The sequence below is a fragment of the Budorcas taxicolor genome, chromosome 25, assembly GCF_023091745.1.
Source record: "Budorcas taxicolor isolate Tak-1 chromosome 25, Takin1.1, whole genome shotgun sequence".
NCBI lineage: Eukaryota > Metazoa > Chordata > Mammalia > Artiodactyla > Bovidae > Budorcas > Budorcas taxicolor.
The window spans coordinates 12,398,238-12,411,940 of record NC_068934.1 but is presented as its reverse complement, the minus strand read 5'-3'; the positions used below and the strand labels follow the sequence as shown (position 1 = coordinate 12,411,940).

The 13,703-nt window shown below is 40.1% G+C and overlaps 1 protein-coding gene across 2 annotated transcripts in view; it reads right to left on the bottom strand.

The window, feature by feature from the left end:
* Positions 1-13,703, bottom strand: part of DLG2 (discs large MAGUK scaffold protein 2) — a 1,427,480-nt gene that overhangs the window by 420,131 nt on the left and 993,646 nt on the right. For both annotated transcript variants that reach the window (XM_052662441.1, XM_052662442.1), the window contains one exon: positions 261-417. In XM_052662441.1, the coding sequence (XP_052518401.1) occupies positions 261-417 (157 nt within the window). The remainder of the gene's footprint in view (positions 1-260; positions 418-13,703) is intronic.

Genomic DNA, 13,703 nt, shown 5'->3' with positions numbered 1-13,703 from the left:
ACACTGAAGAGAATGCATGCTTCTCAATGTTCTATTGGATACAAAAACGTCTCAGAAAATCTAAATGAAAACACTAGCGCCTCTACCTGTATCTGAAGAAAGTAACACGCCTCAAACCTGAACACCATTTAAACTGCAACATGCACCTGAAGCCATAATGCTTTCTTCCGTATTTCCTTTGGAATGAAGGTGCTTTTGGATTTATAACTGGAGGGGACTTTCAGAAAGTCAGGGAATAAAGATTAAAGAGCAATACTCACAGATAGGATCTGGTCTCCTCTCTGAAGCTCCCCGCTCAGGTCTGCTGGTCCACCAGCCAGAATGAAGGAGACAAAAATACCTTCTCCGTCTTCTCCGCCCACGATGTTGAAGCCCAGGCCAGTGGATCCTTTATGCAGGACCACCTTGCGGGGCTCCCTGCAGAAACAAGTGGAGAATCACGTCCATAGGGTGGCCCAGTCAAGATTTACACCGCTTTTACTTACTACCTAGGAAAATGGCTTCTCCAAGTATGATACATTTGCATATCAAAAATATGCTAATATCAGGGCAGATGTCTGAATTCCTCACTGTAACAGATGCCAATATACCATGCAAGTTTATCCCTTAATTCCAAAACCTTTCATTAAACTAGCTTTACTTCCAGTTTTCCTTTGTTGATAACATCTGTTCTTGTACTGAGCACTACTACGGCAGAATTCAATAGGATGGATGCATCCAACAAGAGGAAGAGAATTTGGGGGACGTGGGACTAGACTGAATAGGCCAGACGATGAACTATATTACACGACAGCCTCTGGGCTTGTGTTTTGTTTAATTAAAATTTACTCTGGAGGCAGTGGGGACTCACTGGAAGATTTTTGAGGCATGAATAATATTTAAATCAATTTTAGGAAGATTACAAATGGCCGTATGTAGGATTGATGGAGTTGGAAGCACAGATATGATGGGAGACAGGAAAACTACTGAGGCTGTTGACCAAGTAAGCCAGGTTTAGGTCAGTGACAGCCTGCCCAAGAGGGATGGCAGTGATGATGAAAAGGGCCACATGCAAGAGGTAATTTGAAGGCAGGAACAGAGGTTGTTTCGGGTATTGGAGGAGGAAGGAAGAACATATAAGTACTTGCCAAAAGGGGAGAGAGGGAAGGTGGAACCCAGGGTACGAGCATCAGTATGATTTTGACATGCTTAATTCCAGGTGCTAGTCAGACATCCTTGTGGAGATGTGTGAAGCAGTTAGAGACAAAGGATAGGAATTTAGATTCTCAGAGAGGACTGCAAAGGCAGATTTGAGGGTCATCAGTAAAAGGATGAGAGATCAAATCTTAAGCCAACAGTTCACTGAGATTGTTTAGAGGTTGAAAAATTATGGAACACAGAATTGCAAGGGTTCTAAGAAGGCATCTAGTCGAACTGTGTCTATCAGTAGTTTCAAAAAAATGTTATCCTGCAAGCCTCAGGTTTGACCAAGATTTTTTTTTTTAGTATCACCTACCCTTCTCTTTCAAATATCTCAGTTCCAATTATGAAATGTTTCTCTTCTATTTTCCTACTCTTAATGACATAAGAATGACAAAAAAGTCCAATATATTTTTATTTTTTTAAATTAATTTTTTATTGGAGTATCACTGCTTTACAATGTTGTGTTAGTTTCTGCTGTGCAATAAAGTGAATCAGTTATACATAAATGTATTGTTGTAGTTCAGTGGCTAAGCCATGACCAACTCTTTGTGACCCCATGGACTGCAGCATGCCAGGCTTCCCTGTCCTTCACTATCTTCTGGAGTTTACTCCAACTCATGTCCATTGAATCAGTGATGCCATCCAGTCATCTTATCTTCTGCCACCCCCTTCTCCTCCTGCCCTCAATCTTTCCCAGCATCAGGGTCTTTTCCAGTGAAGCAGCTCTTTGCATCAGGTGGCTAAAGTATTGGAGCTTCAGCTTCAGCATCAGTCCTTCCAATGAATATTCAGGGTTGAGTTCCTTTAGGATTGACTGACTTGATCTTGCTGTGCAAGGGACTCTTAAGAGTCTTCTCCAACACCACTGTTCAAAAGCATCAATTCTTTAGTGCTCAGCCTTCTTTATAGTCCAACTCTCACATCCATACATGACTACTGGAAAAACCACAGCCTTGACTATACAGACCTTTGTCAGCAAAGTGACATCTCTGCTTTTTAATATGCTGTGTAGGTTTGTCATAGCTTTTCTTCCAAAAAGCAAGTGTCTTTTAATTTTGTGGCTTCAGTCATTGTTTGCAGTGATTCTGGAGTCCAAGAAATTAAAGACTGTCACTATTTTTCCACTTTTTCTCCCTCTATTGGCCATGAAGTGAAAGGACTGGATTCCATGATCTTCGTTTTTTGAATGTTGAGTTTTAAGCCAGCTTTTTCACTCTCCTCTTTCACCCTCATCAAGAGGATCTTTAGTTCCTCTTTGTATAAGCATATCCATTCTCTTTTAGATATCCTTCCCATTGAGGTCACCACAGAGCACTGAGTAGCGTTTCCTGTGCTACACAGTAGGTTTTTAATTAGCTAGCTATTTTATACATAGTAGTGACTTTATGTCAGTCCCAATCTCCTGATTCATCCCAACCCTATTTCCCCCCTTTGGTAACTTCAGTTTGTTCTCTCAATCTATGACTCTCTTTTTGCTTTGCAAGTAAGTTCATCTGTACCATTTTTTTAGATTCTACATGTAAACAATATTATATGATATTTAAGTCATCATATTAATGACTACACAGACTTTTAAATTTGCTATCACATTTCCTTGCATAAAGAGATGCAGTATATCTATTTTACCCTTATTTGAGGAAAGGTGTACAATGCACACTAGAGCTTGGACTATAATACGTAACAATGCTATGTATTAAGAGGTAACTTAAGAGTTACCTATTAGCTCATTCTGATGGGGGCAGACTACTGATATGCAATACATGCAATAAGTTAGTTTGTTATATGGTATGTTAGAAAGCAGTAAATATTTTGGGAAAAATAGAAAGTGGAGGAGTTCAAGGACAGGTGCTTGCAGGGATGAGCTTGGGCAGGATTTACTGAAAAGGTGACAGTTGAGGAAAGACTGCAGAGGTGAGGAATCTCATCATGATATCTAAAGGAAACGTTCCAGTTAGAAGGGACAGAGGCACTAATGTGGGAAGTACCTGGTGTTGTCAAGGAAGAGCTAGGAGGCCATTGTGGCTGAATGGGTGAACAAGGGAAGGAGAATAGTAAAAGATGATGTCAGTGTACTAGTTTTCTATTGATGAGTAACAAATTACCACAAACACCCACTATTACCTCACAGTTTTGTATGTCAGAAGTCGGGGTGGCCTTGTCTAGGTTGTCTGCCTAGGATTTCATAAGGTTATTATCAAGGTGTCAGCCAGGACAAACTTTATTGGGATGCTCTGGGGAAAAAGCCAGATCCATATTCAAGGTAGCTTGTTGGCAGAATTCAGTATCTTCTACTTATACTTTCACATATATCGGGTTGGCCAAAAGAGTTCGTTCAGTTTTTTCTGTAAGATTTTATGGAAAGAATCCAAATGAACCTTTTTTTGGCCAACTCAGTATTTTATTATAAGGAATTGACCGATGGAGGCATGAATAATGAGAAGTTCCAGGATCTACAGTCAGCAAGCTGGAGACCCAGGAGAGCTGATGGTACAACTTCCAGTGCAAGTTTGAGCCCAAAGTTAGGAGAAAAGCAATGCCCCAGATCAAAGGCAGAAAGAGCGAGCAAACTCTCTCTTACTTTGTCTTCGGTTTTATTTAGGCCTTCAGTGGGTTGGATGGGGCTACTCATATGAGAGAGGACGATCAGCTTTACTCAGTACACTGATACAAATGATAGTCTCATCCAGAAACACCCTCACAGACACACCCTGAATAAGGTTTAATTATCTGGGCACCCCGTGACCCAGTCCAGTTGACATACAAAAGTAGCCATAACATAGACTGAGGTCCTGTTTCCTTGCTGGCTGCCAGTTGGGGGTCTCTCTCAGCTTCTAGAGGCCACCCCTTTTCCTTCTCACGCGGTCCTCTCTAAACTTTAAGTCAGAAATGGTACACTGAATCCTTTCCTTTTTTGGAAGCTCTCTGGCTTGTTCTTCTGCAGCTGGCTGGATTTAACTCTCTGCTTTTCCAAAGTCTGTGTGATTAGGTGTGAAGCACCCAGATGATTCTTAACCTTAAGATCAACTGCTTAGTAACCTTAATTACTTTTGTAAACTTCCTTTTCCATGTAAGGTAACTTCACTGTGGGAGCAACACCGGAAGGTGGAGATCATGGGGCCATTCCAGAATTTTGACTCCCACAGGCAGATAGGCAATAGGGGGATAAATCCTGAAGGGTTCTGTAGAACATTTTAAAACTTTGATTTTTACTCTGAGAGAAACTCACTGGGAAAGATTACCTGATCTGATTTACATTTTACATGATTACTTTGGTATAAAGTAGACATGAGGGGCAAAGATGAAAGAAGACCAGTTGGGTGGATTTTGCTGTATTTAGGCAAAATATAATAGTGCCATGGACAAGAGTGGTATTGGAGGAGGTGGTGGACAGTGGATACATTTCCAGTCTGTCTTCTTTTTCTGTTCAGATTGAGTAATTCCTGTTTTTCAACTTTCAGATTCACTGTTTCTTCTGTTATATTTATTCTGCTATCAAACCCATCTAGTGAGTTTTAAAATTTTGCTTATTTTATTTTTAAAAAGCTTTAACATTCTATTTTGTTTTTCTTTATATCTTTTATTCCTTTGCGGAGACTTTCTAAAAAAATATTGATTTCAAGTGTATTTGTTATTGCTCATTGAAGCATGATGTCTACTTTAAAATCCTTGACAGAAAATTCCAGCATCTGTGTTATTAGTACCTCAGTGTTGCTATCTTGAACATTTGTCTTTCCTATCATTGAACAATGGCTTTCCTCATTCAAGTTGAGGTTATCCTGGTTTTTGGCATGCTAAGTGATCTTTTATTGTATACTGGACATTTTGGGTGTTATGTTGTGAGGCACTGGATTATATCCATTTTAGTCTTTCCCAGGTTGTAGATTTGTTTAGCAGATCCAAGTGGGATGGGTATTCAGCTCTCCACATGGCTCTGGTGACACCAGAGAGGAGAGTGGGGCACCAGTTTGCATTCTAGCCATTCTCCCTGCCTGCCACTTGGGGGGGTAGAGGCTCAGGTCCTTTTGGACCCACTGACACCAAAGGTGGAGAGAAAGTGGCATGTTGACCAGTACCACCTTGAACCACCTTGTTTTGCCCCTGAGAGGGGCTAGCGGTTCAGCCCTCCCCACCCTGATCGAGCCCCACAGACACTCCCCTGGTAGGTAAAGTGGTTTGCCAACAAGTGCTGCTTCATTCTCCCTCCTTCTGTCTGTTGCCGCTGCCCAGGGGTAGAAGTTCAGCTCCCAGCAGGGCCCCGCCAATACCAGGAGGAGGGGAACAGAAAGCGAATCTCATTCTAGCTCATTGCTGCTGGGTAAAGATGCAACTTCAGCTTCCCACTGAAAGTGGAGATCAACTAACAACACCTCATACCATCTTATTCTGCCTTTTAGTTGCAGGATGGGAATGGAAGTTCAGCCCTTCTTTGGCGCCCTGACACCAACCCAGTGGAAGAAATTAAGGGCCCTCTCATAACTGTGTATCCCAGCTGTCTCTGCTGGGGCCAGAAGTCCAGCTATCCACATGGTCTACTGGTACCACAATGGTGAGTGGATGACTTTTTCTTTGTTATCTGGCTAGAGTAGGACCCCATGGCCCCAAACTTCCCTGTTCTATTAGTCTACTCCTTCCCCAGTCCTTTGGTTACAGGGAGCAGGCTTTTCTTGAGGCTTTTTAACCTATATGTAGTGGCGGTTTCAAGGTATAGCCTTCTCTGGCCCATCCAGGATATACAGGACGCAGAAGGAAAATCCAGATAACTCACATCAGTGTCATTCCTCTTTGAGCTGGCCTGACATCTTTCCAACTTAAAAAAATAAATAAATATTTATTTATGGCTGTGCTGGGTCTCTGTTGCTGCAAGCAGATTTTCTCTAGGCTGCAGCGAGCAGGGGCTACTCTTTCTTCATCGTAGTACGCAGGCTTCTCATGGTGGTGGTTTCCCTTGTTGCAGAGCTTCTCTGCAACACTTGGACCCTAGGGCTCTAGGGCACGTGGGCTCAGTAGCTCCACAGCAGGTAGGATCTTCCCGGACCAGGGATCAAACCCATGTCCCCTGCATTGGCAGGCGGATTCTTAACCACTGGACCACCAGGGAAGTCCTTTGTCCAGCTTTTAAGAGTGTTTTCATGTTTGTTTGATTATGTCTAAAGTTGTTTTTGCTTTTCTACATAAAAGGGAAAATTAGAGAGGAACGGGGATATTTTCCATTGGCTGATACCAGAAATCCAGGTTCTAGACACGTTTTTGAAGGTAGGGGTTAACAGGATTTTTGACAAAAAAGTTATTATTAAAAATATCTTTTTTTTCCCCCAGTATAAATCACATACTCTCAGTGGGACCAATGACATTCAAGCTATAGATAATAAACAGATGGCAGGAAGGAGGCTATTATGACTCTGTTTACCGACATGCCAAATGTTGTAATTGATGCTTTCTGTGCATCATTCCATTTATTCTTCAAAACAATCCAATGACGGAGGTATACTGATGTCTGCAACAACTTTGAAACTAATCCTAAAAGGAAGATGGATTGGTGACTGGATAGGTTGAAGAGGAAGTGTAGTAAAATGTTGAAGCTAGATGGCAAGTATATGGGTGTTCATTATAACATTCTTTAAATTTCTTCATGTTTGAAAAATTTTATAACAAAATATTAAGAAAAGTAGACAACCTGATGAAGAAATTATTTTGACAGCTCTCTACTGTAGTTAAACAAGACTGCTTGCCCAACTTTTTACTGAGTTTAGTAAGGAGCAAAGGCAGAACTAAGGTGCAGATTTTCTAATTCAAAATCCCAGAGTCTAAAGTACAATATATTCCAGAGACTGTCAGTTGACAAGTTGGAGGCTTGATATGAACCACAGTGTTAACAAATTTTTGAATTTGTTGCTCATGTTTAAAATTAGAAAAACTTGCATAAAATGTGGATTCATGGCTTTACATGGGGGAAAAACCAACCCAGACATTCTATGAATACTGACTCTCAGTCTCATTGTATAGCAACAGTTGTCTAGAACATGGCCCACTTAGATGGGGTAGTCATTCTCTAGCTTGCCATTCATCCTCTGGTCTCATCTCTGCCTCATGTTCCTCAGACCAGAAAAGCTATAAGTTGCATCACGTTTGCCCTTCTTGCAAAGTTAAGAGGAAAGTAAAGCATTTCTTGTACTCATGGTTCTATCAAAAGCGAGAAAATTTTGACTTTGTGGAGGAAGCCTGATATTTTAATAGAAAAATGGGAGAGAACAAAATTCATTTGAAACTAAGGATTATCCTTACATGTTTAATATGCAAAACAAGTCTCTGCAGAAAGAATACAGCTTTTAAGATTATAATAAATCATTAGACACCATTACATATCTATGTAACTTACACAGGGGCATATTGTTAGTGACCTCTGTGCATAAAATATATCATTTGTGAGTGATGGTAGTTTTTATTTGTTTTCCTTGGACAAGTCTTTTAAACTAAGTTATTTGGAAATTTCTCAACTCTTGAGATTTAAATGTGTTTTTAAAAAGAGAATTTTGTATCACAGTAAATTAGGATGTTTATTTTAATTAATAGGGAGAAACACCAAAGAAATAAATCTGTAAAATTCTATGCAAATGAAATGTCCTAAGCATACTCCAAATGATTTACTTTTTCTAATTTAAAATTCTTATACTAATAACCCGTTATATTATGTGGAAGATTTTAAAGAGTTTTCGTGTAAAAACAAAACAAACAAATATAACAAATATATAACAAAACAGAAACAGACTCACAGATAAAGAGAACACACAAGTGGTTACCAGGAGGGAGAGGGAAACAGTGGAGTGGGGCCAAATGGGGATTAAGAGATACAAACTGCTATGTATGAAATAAACACACTATGAGTACATATTGCACAAAACAGGAAATAGCCAGTGTTTTATAAGAACTTTGCTGTTGTTCAGTTACTAAGTTGTGTCTGACTTTGTGACCCCATAAAATGCAGCACGCCAGCCTTCCCTGTCCTTCACTATCTCCTCAGTTTGCTCAAACTCACGTCCATTGAGTCAGTGATGCCATCCAGCCATCTTATCCTCTGTCGCCCCCTTCTCTTGCCCTCGATCTTTCCCAGCATCACGATCTTTTCCAGTGCGTCAGTTCTTCGCATCAGGTGGTCAAAGTATGGAGCCTCAGCTTCAACATCCGTCCTTCCAATGAATATTCAGGGTTGATTTACTTTAGGATTGACTGGTTTGATCTCCTTGCAGTCCAAGGGACTTTCAAGAGTCTTCTCCAGCATCATACTTCGAAAGCATCAATTCTTTGTTGCTCAGCCTTCTTTATGGTCCCATTCTCACATCCATACTATAGCTTTGACTATACAGACCTTTGTCGGCAAAGCGATGTCTCTGTTTTTTAACACGCTGTCTAGCTTTGTCATAGCTTTTCTTCCAAAGAGCAAGTGTCTTTTAATTTTGTGGCCATAGTCACCTTACATAGTAATTTTGGAGCCCAAGAAAATAAACTCTGTCACTGTTTCCACTTTTCCCCCAACTATTTGCATGAAGTGATGGGACAGGATGTCATGATCTTCCTTTTTTAATGTTGAGTTTTAAGCCAGCTTTTCACTCTTCTCTTTCACCTTCATCAAGAGGCTGTTTAGTTCCTCTTTGCTGTCTACCATTAGAGTGATATCATCTGCATATCTGAGGTTGTTGATATTTCTCCCAGAAATCTTGATTCCAGCTTGTCATCCAGCCTGGCATGTGCATGATGTACTCTGCATGTAAGTTAAATAAGCCAGCTGATAATATACAGCCTTGACATACTCCTTTCACAATTTTGAACCAGTCTGTTGTTCCATGTCCAGTTCTAACTGTTGCTTCTTGTCCTGCATATAGGTTTCTCAGGAGGCAGATAATGTGGTCTGGTATTCCCATCCCTTTAAGAATTTCCCACAGGTTGTTGGGATCTACACAATCAAAGGCTTTAGCCTAGTCAATGAAGCAGAACTGTAGATGCTTTTAAAAATTCCCTTGCTTTTTCTATGATCCAATGGAGGCTGGCAATTTGATTGGTGGTTCCTCTGCTTTTTCTAAATCCAGCTTGTAAGTTCTCAGTTCACTTACTGCTCAAACCTAGCTTGAAGGATTTTGAACATAATCTTGCTAGCATGTGAAATGAGTGCAATTGTACGGTAACTTAAACATCCTTTGTCATTGCCTTTCTGTGAGATTGGAATGAAAACTGACCTTTTTCAGTCCTGTGACCACTGCTAAGTTTTCCAAATTTGCTGGCATATTGAGTGCAGCACTTTCACAGCATCACCTTTTAGGATCTGAAATAGCTCAGCTAGAATTCCATCACCTCCACTAGCTTGGTTCATACTAATGCTTCCTAAGGCCCACTTGACTTCACACTCCAGGATGTCTGGTTCTAGGTTAGTGACCATATCATTGTGGTTATCTGGGTCTTTAAGACCTTTTTTGTGCAGTTTGTTCTGTGTATTCTTGCCATTTCTTCTTAATCTCTTCTTTTTTTTTTTAGGTCCTTGCCATTTTTCTCCTTTATTGAGCCCATCTTTGCATGAAATGTTCACTTGGTATCTCCAATTTTCTTGAAGAGATCTCGACTCTTTCCCGTTCTATTTTTTCCCATCTATTTCTTTGTATTGTTCACTTAAGAAACCTTTCTTATCTCTCCTTGCTTTTCTCTGGAACTCTGGATTCAATTGGGTATATCTTTCCCTTTCTCCTTTGCATTTTGCTTCTCTTCTTTTCTGATATTTGTAAGGCCTCTTCAGACCTTGTTACATTTTGCCTTGTTGCATTTCTTCCTCTTGGGGCTGGTGTTGATCACAGCCTCCTGTACAATGTCACGAACCTCCGTCCATAGTTCATCAGGCACTCTGTCTATCAGATCTAATCCCTTGAATCTATTTGTCACTTCCACTGTATAATCATAAGGGATTTGATTTAGGTCATACCTGAATGGCCTAATAGTTTTCCCTACTTGCTTCAAGTTGAGCCTGAATTTTGCAATAAGGAGCTGATGATCTGAGCCATAATGAACTCCTGGTCTTGGTTTTGCTGACTGCAGAGAGCTTCTCCATCTTTGGCTACAAACAATATCATCACTCTGATTTCAGTACTGACCGTCTGGTGATGTCTGTGTGTAGAGCTGTCTCTTGTGTTGTTGGGAGAGGGTGTTTGCTATGACCAGTGCATTCTCTTGGCAGAACTCCGTTAGCCTTTGCCCTGCTTCATTCTGTACTCCAATGCCAAACTTGCCATGTATCTCTTCAATCCCTACTTTCGCATTCCAGTCTCCTATGATAAAAAGGACATCTTTTTTTGGTGTTAGTTCTGGAAGGTCTTGCAGGTCTTCATAGAATCATTCAGCTTCAGCTTCGTCGGGATTAGTGGTTGGGGCACAGATTTGGATTACTGTGATATTGAATGGTTTGCCTTGGAAATGGACTGAGATCATTCTGTCATTTTTGAGACTGCACCCATGTACTCACTGTGGACTCTTTTGTTGACTATGAGAGCTACTCCATTTCTTCTAAGGGATTCTTGCCCACTGTAGTAGTTATAATGGTCATCTGAGTTAAATTTGCCTATTCCGGTCCATTTTACTTCACTGATTCCTAAAAGAGCTTTAAATGGGGTGTAATCTATAAAAACACTGGATCACTATGTTGTACATGTGAGACAAATATTATAGATAAACTACACTTAAAAAATAAAAAATAGGGTGTTTCAATGTATATTTTCCCTTTTGAGGATCAAAACCCTGTGAAAAATTAGAAGTTCTATTTTTTAAAACTTCATTTTTATTTTATATTGGAGTATAGTTGATTTACAATGCTTTGTTAGTTACATGTGTACATATATAGTATAAGTGATTCAGTTATACATATATCCATTTTTTTCGGATGCTTTTCTTATTTTTTTTAAACAGGATATTGAGTTCCCCCTGCTATATAGTAGGTCCTTATTGTTCATCTACTTTATATAAAGTAGTATGAAAAGTTCTATTTTTTGATGCTTTGGTAAGTCAACTAGTTTACATTAGTTGCTAAGCTAGCTTATTGTTCATACAGCTAGTAAGTATCAGAGCTGGTCTTTTTTTTTTTTTTTTTTTAAGACACAGCTTCTTCCTCTAGTTTTATTGAGGTATAATTGGCATATAATACTGTATAAGCTTAAGGTGTACGGCACAGTGATTTGACTAATATACATCATGAAGTGATGATCATAATAAGTTTAGTAAACATCCATCATCTCATACAAATTTAAGGAAGTACATTTTTTTCCTTGTAATGAAAACTCTTAGGATTCAGGCTCTTAACATCTTTCACATATAACGTACAGCAGGGTTAATATACTTATCATGTTGTACATTAGACCCCTAGTACTTATTTATTTTATAACTGGAAGTTTGTACCTTTTGACTGTCTTCATCGAATACCCACTCCTTCCCACCCTCTGTGTCTGATAACCGCAATCCAATCTATTGTTTTTTTATAAGTGAAAGAGTTTTTAAGAGCAGTTTTGTTGTTGCTGTTTAATTGCTAAGTCATGTCTGAGTCTTTGCAACCCCATGGACTGTAGCTCGCCAGGCTCCTTGGTCCAAGAGCAGTTTCGGTTCAGATAAAATGCAGAGGAAGGTACAGATTTCCCATTACCATCCCGCCCCTACACAGGTATAGCCTCCCTCGCTCTCAATATCCCCCACGAGAGCACTACACTTGCTACAATGGACGAACCCACACTGACCTGTCCTTATCACCCAAAGTCCACAGTTTACATTAGGGTTCACCACTCTAGGTGTTCTCCATGCTATGGCTTTGCACAAAGGGTATAATGTCACGTATCCATCATAGTATCACACAGAAGTAGTTTCACCACCCTTAAATGCCCTGGTTCCACCTATTCATCCCACTCTCCACACAACCCCTGGCAATCCCAACCTTTGTACTGTCTGCACAGTTTTGCCTTTTCCAGAATGCCATATGGTTGGAATCCTACAGTATGAGGCCTTTCAGACTGGCTTCTTTCACTTGGTAATATGTGTTAAGATTGCTCTCTGTCTTCCCATGGCTTGATAGCTCATTTGCCTGGAGTGCTAAATCACAGTCCAGGGTCTGGGTATACCTGTTTATTTATTCATTCATCTACTGAAGGACACACTGGATGCTTCCAAGTCTTGGCAGTTGTAAACAGAGCCACTGTAAACCCCTATGTGAAGGTTTTTGTGTGGACATACATTTTCAATTCATTTGGGTAAATACTAGAAGTGTGATTGCTAGATCTTATGGTAAAAGTAGTAAGAGATTGGCAACCCGTCTTCCTAAGTGGCTGTACTAGTTTGCATTCCTACCAACAATGACTGAGAGTTCCTCACTAGCATTTGGTGTTGACAGAGCTCTAGGTTTTTGCCATTCCCATATGTATGTAGTGCTGTCTCACTGTTTTGACAGGGCCAGTCCCTTTACTCTAAGTATTTTCTCCATTAAATGGAGAGATAATGTAAGCAATGAAAATTTAAAAACTAAGCTAAAATATACTTTGTATAAGCCAGAGGAAGACCTTGATTTTAAAAAGGCATCACAAAACATTTACAGAATATAGTTTCCAGAATTACTGACTTGCAAAGGTTCACTTTAACTGTCCTTGGCTTCTATCATTTGAACCAAAACTTCAGCACTTCATTATATGTTGCCTTGTACTCTTCTGTCTGAACATCAAGGTATCCCCTCGACTTCTCTTTTCTCTCTAGTTCAGGCCTAGACTTTTAGGACAGTTTCCTAATTTGAAGATTCTTTGAGTCCAGTTTCAATGTTCCAAACACACTCTTTCCACTAAAATGACAGCTGATTCTCTTAGTTCCCTGCTTAATTGGCACCAGCCATCCTGGGCTCCATATCATATCAACTCTTGCGCTTCTTTGAGTTGGACATGTTGCTTCATTTCTCCACTCCTTGGCTCAGGCCATCTTAAAACTCAGTTCAAACTCTCTGCCCCTCCAGGTTCAGGTGATCACCTGGTCCACACTGTCTGGCCCACATACTTCTGTAGTAGCACTCATCACATTGCGCAGCGATTACTCATAGATTCCTCTCCATTAGTAGACTGTCAGGCACTAGCAATTATCTAGCAGTGGCAATACGCCTGACAACCAGGAACTGAGGAAATCATCACTGAATCAATGAATCAACTCTTACAGTGATTTAGAGCTCACTTTACCCTCTGCTTCAAACTATAATCATTTTCCCAAATATCTATTCTTTTTGGCAGATTTTTTTCAGGGATAGAAAAATCTAAAGTCCATATTGAAAGAACAGATAACACAAATGAGTGAAGCAGGCTGAGTCGGGATCGTAACAGACTGAGGGTATGTTCTCTCTAAAGGGGATTTCTGCTTAAGTCTGGACAGTTGCTCAAGCAGGAAGACTGACTAGCATTGCCAGATTCTCCAGTTTCTAGAGACGAGAGTCTAGATTTTATGTGAACTTTTCAGAATTTTAAGCTGACAGTGAT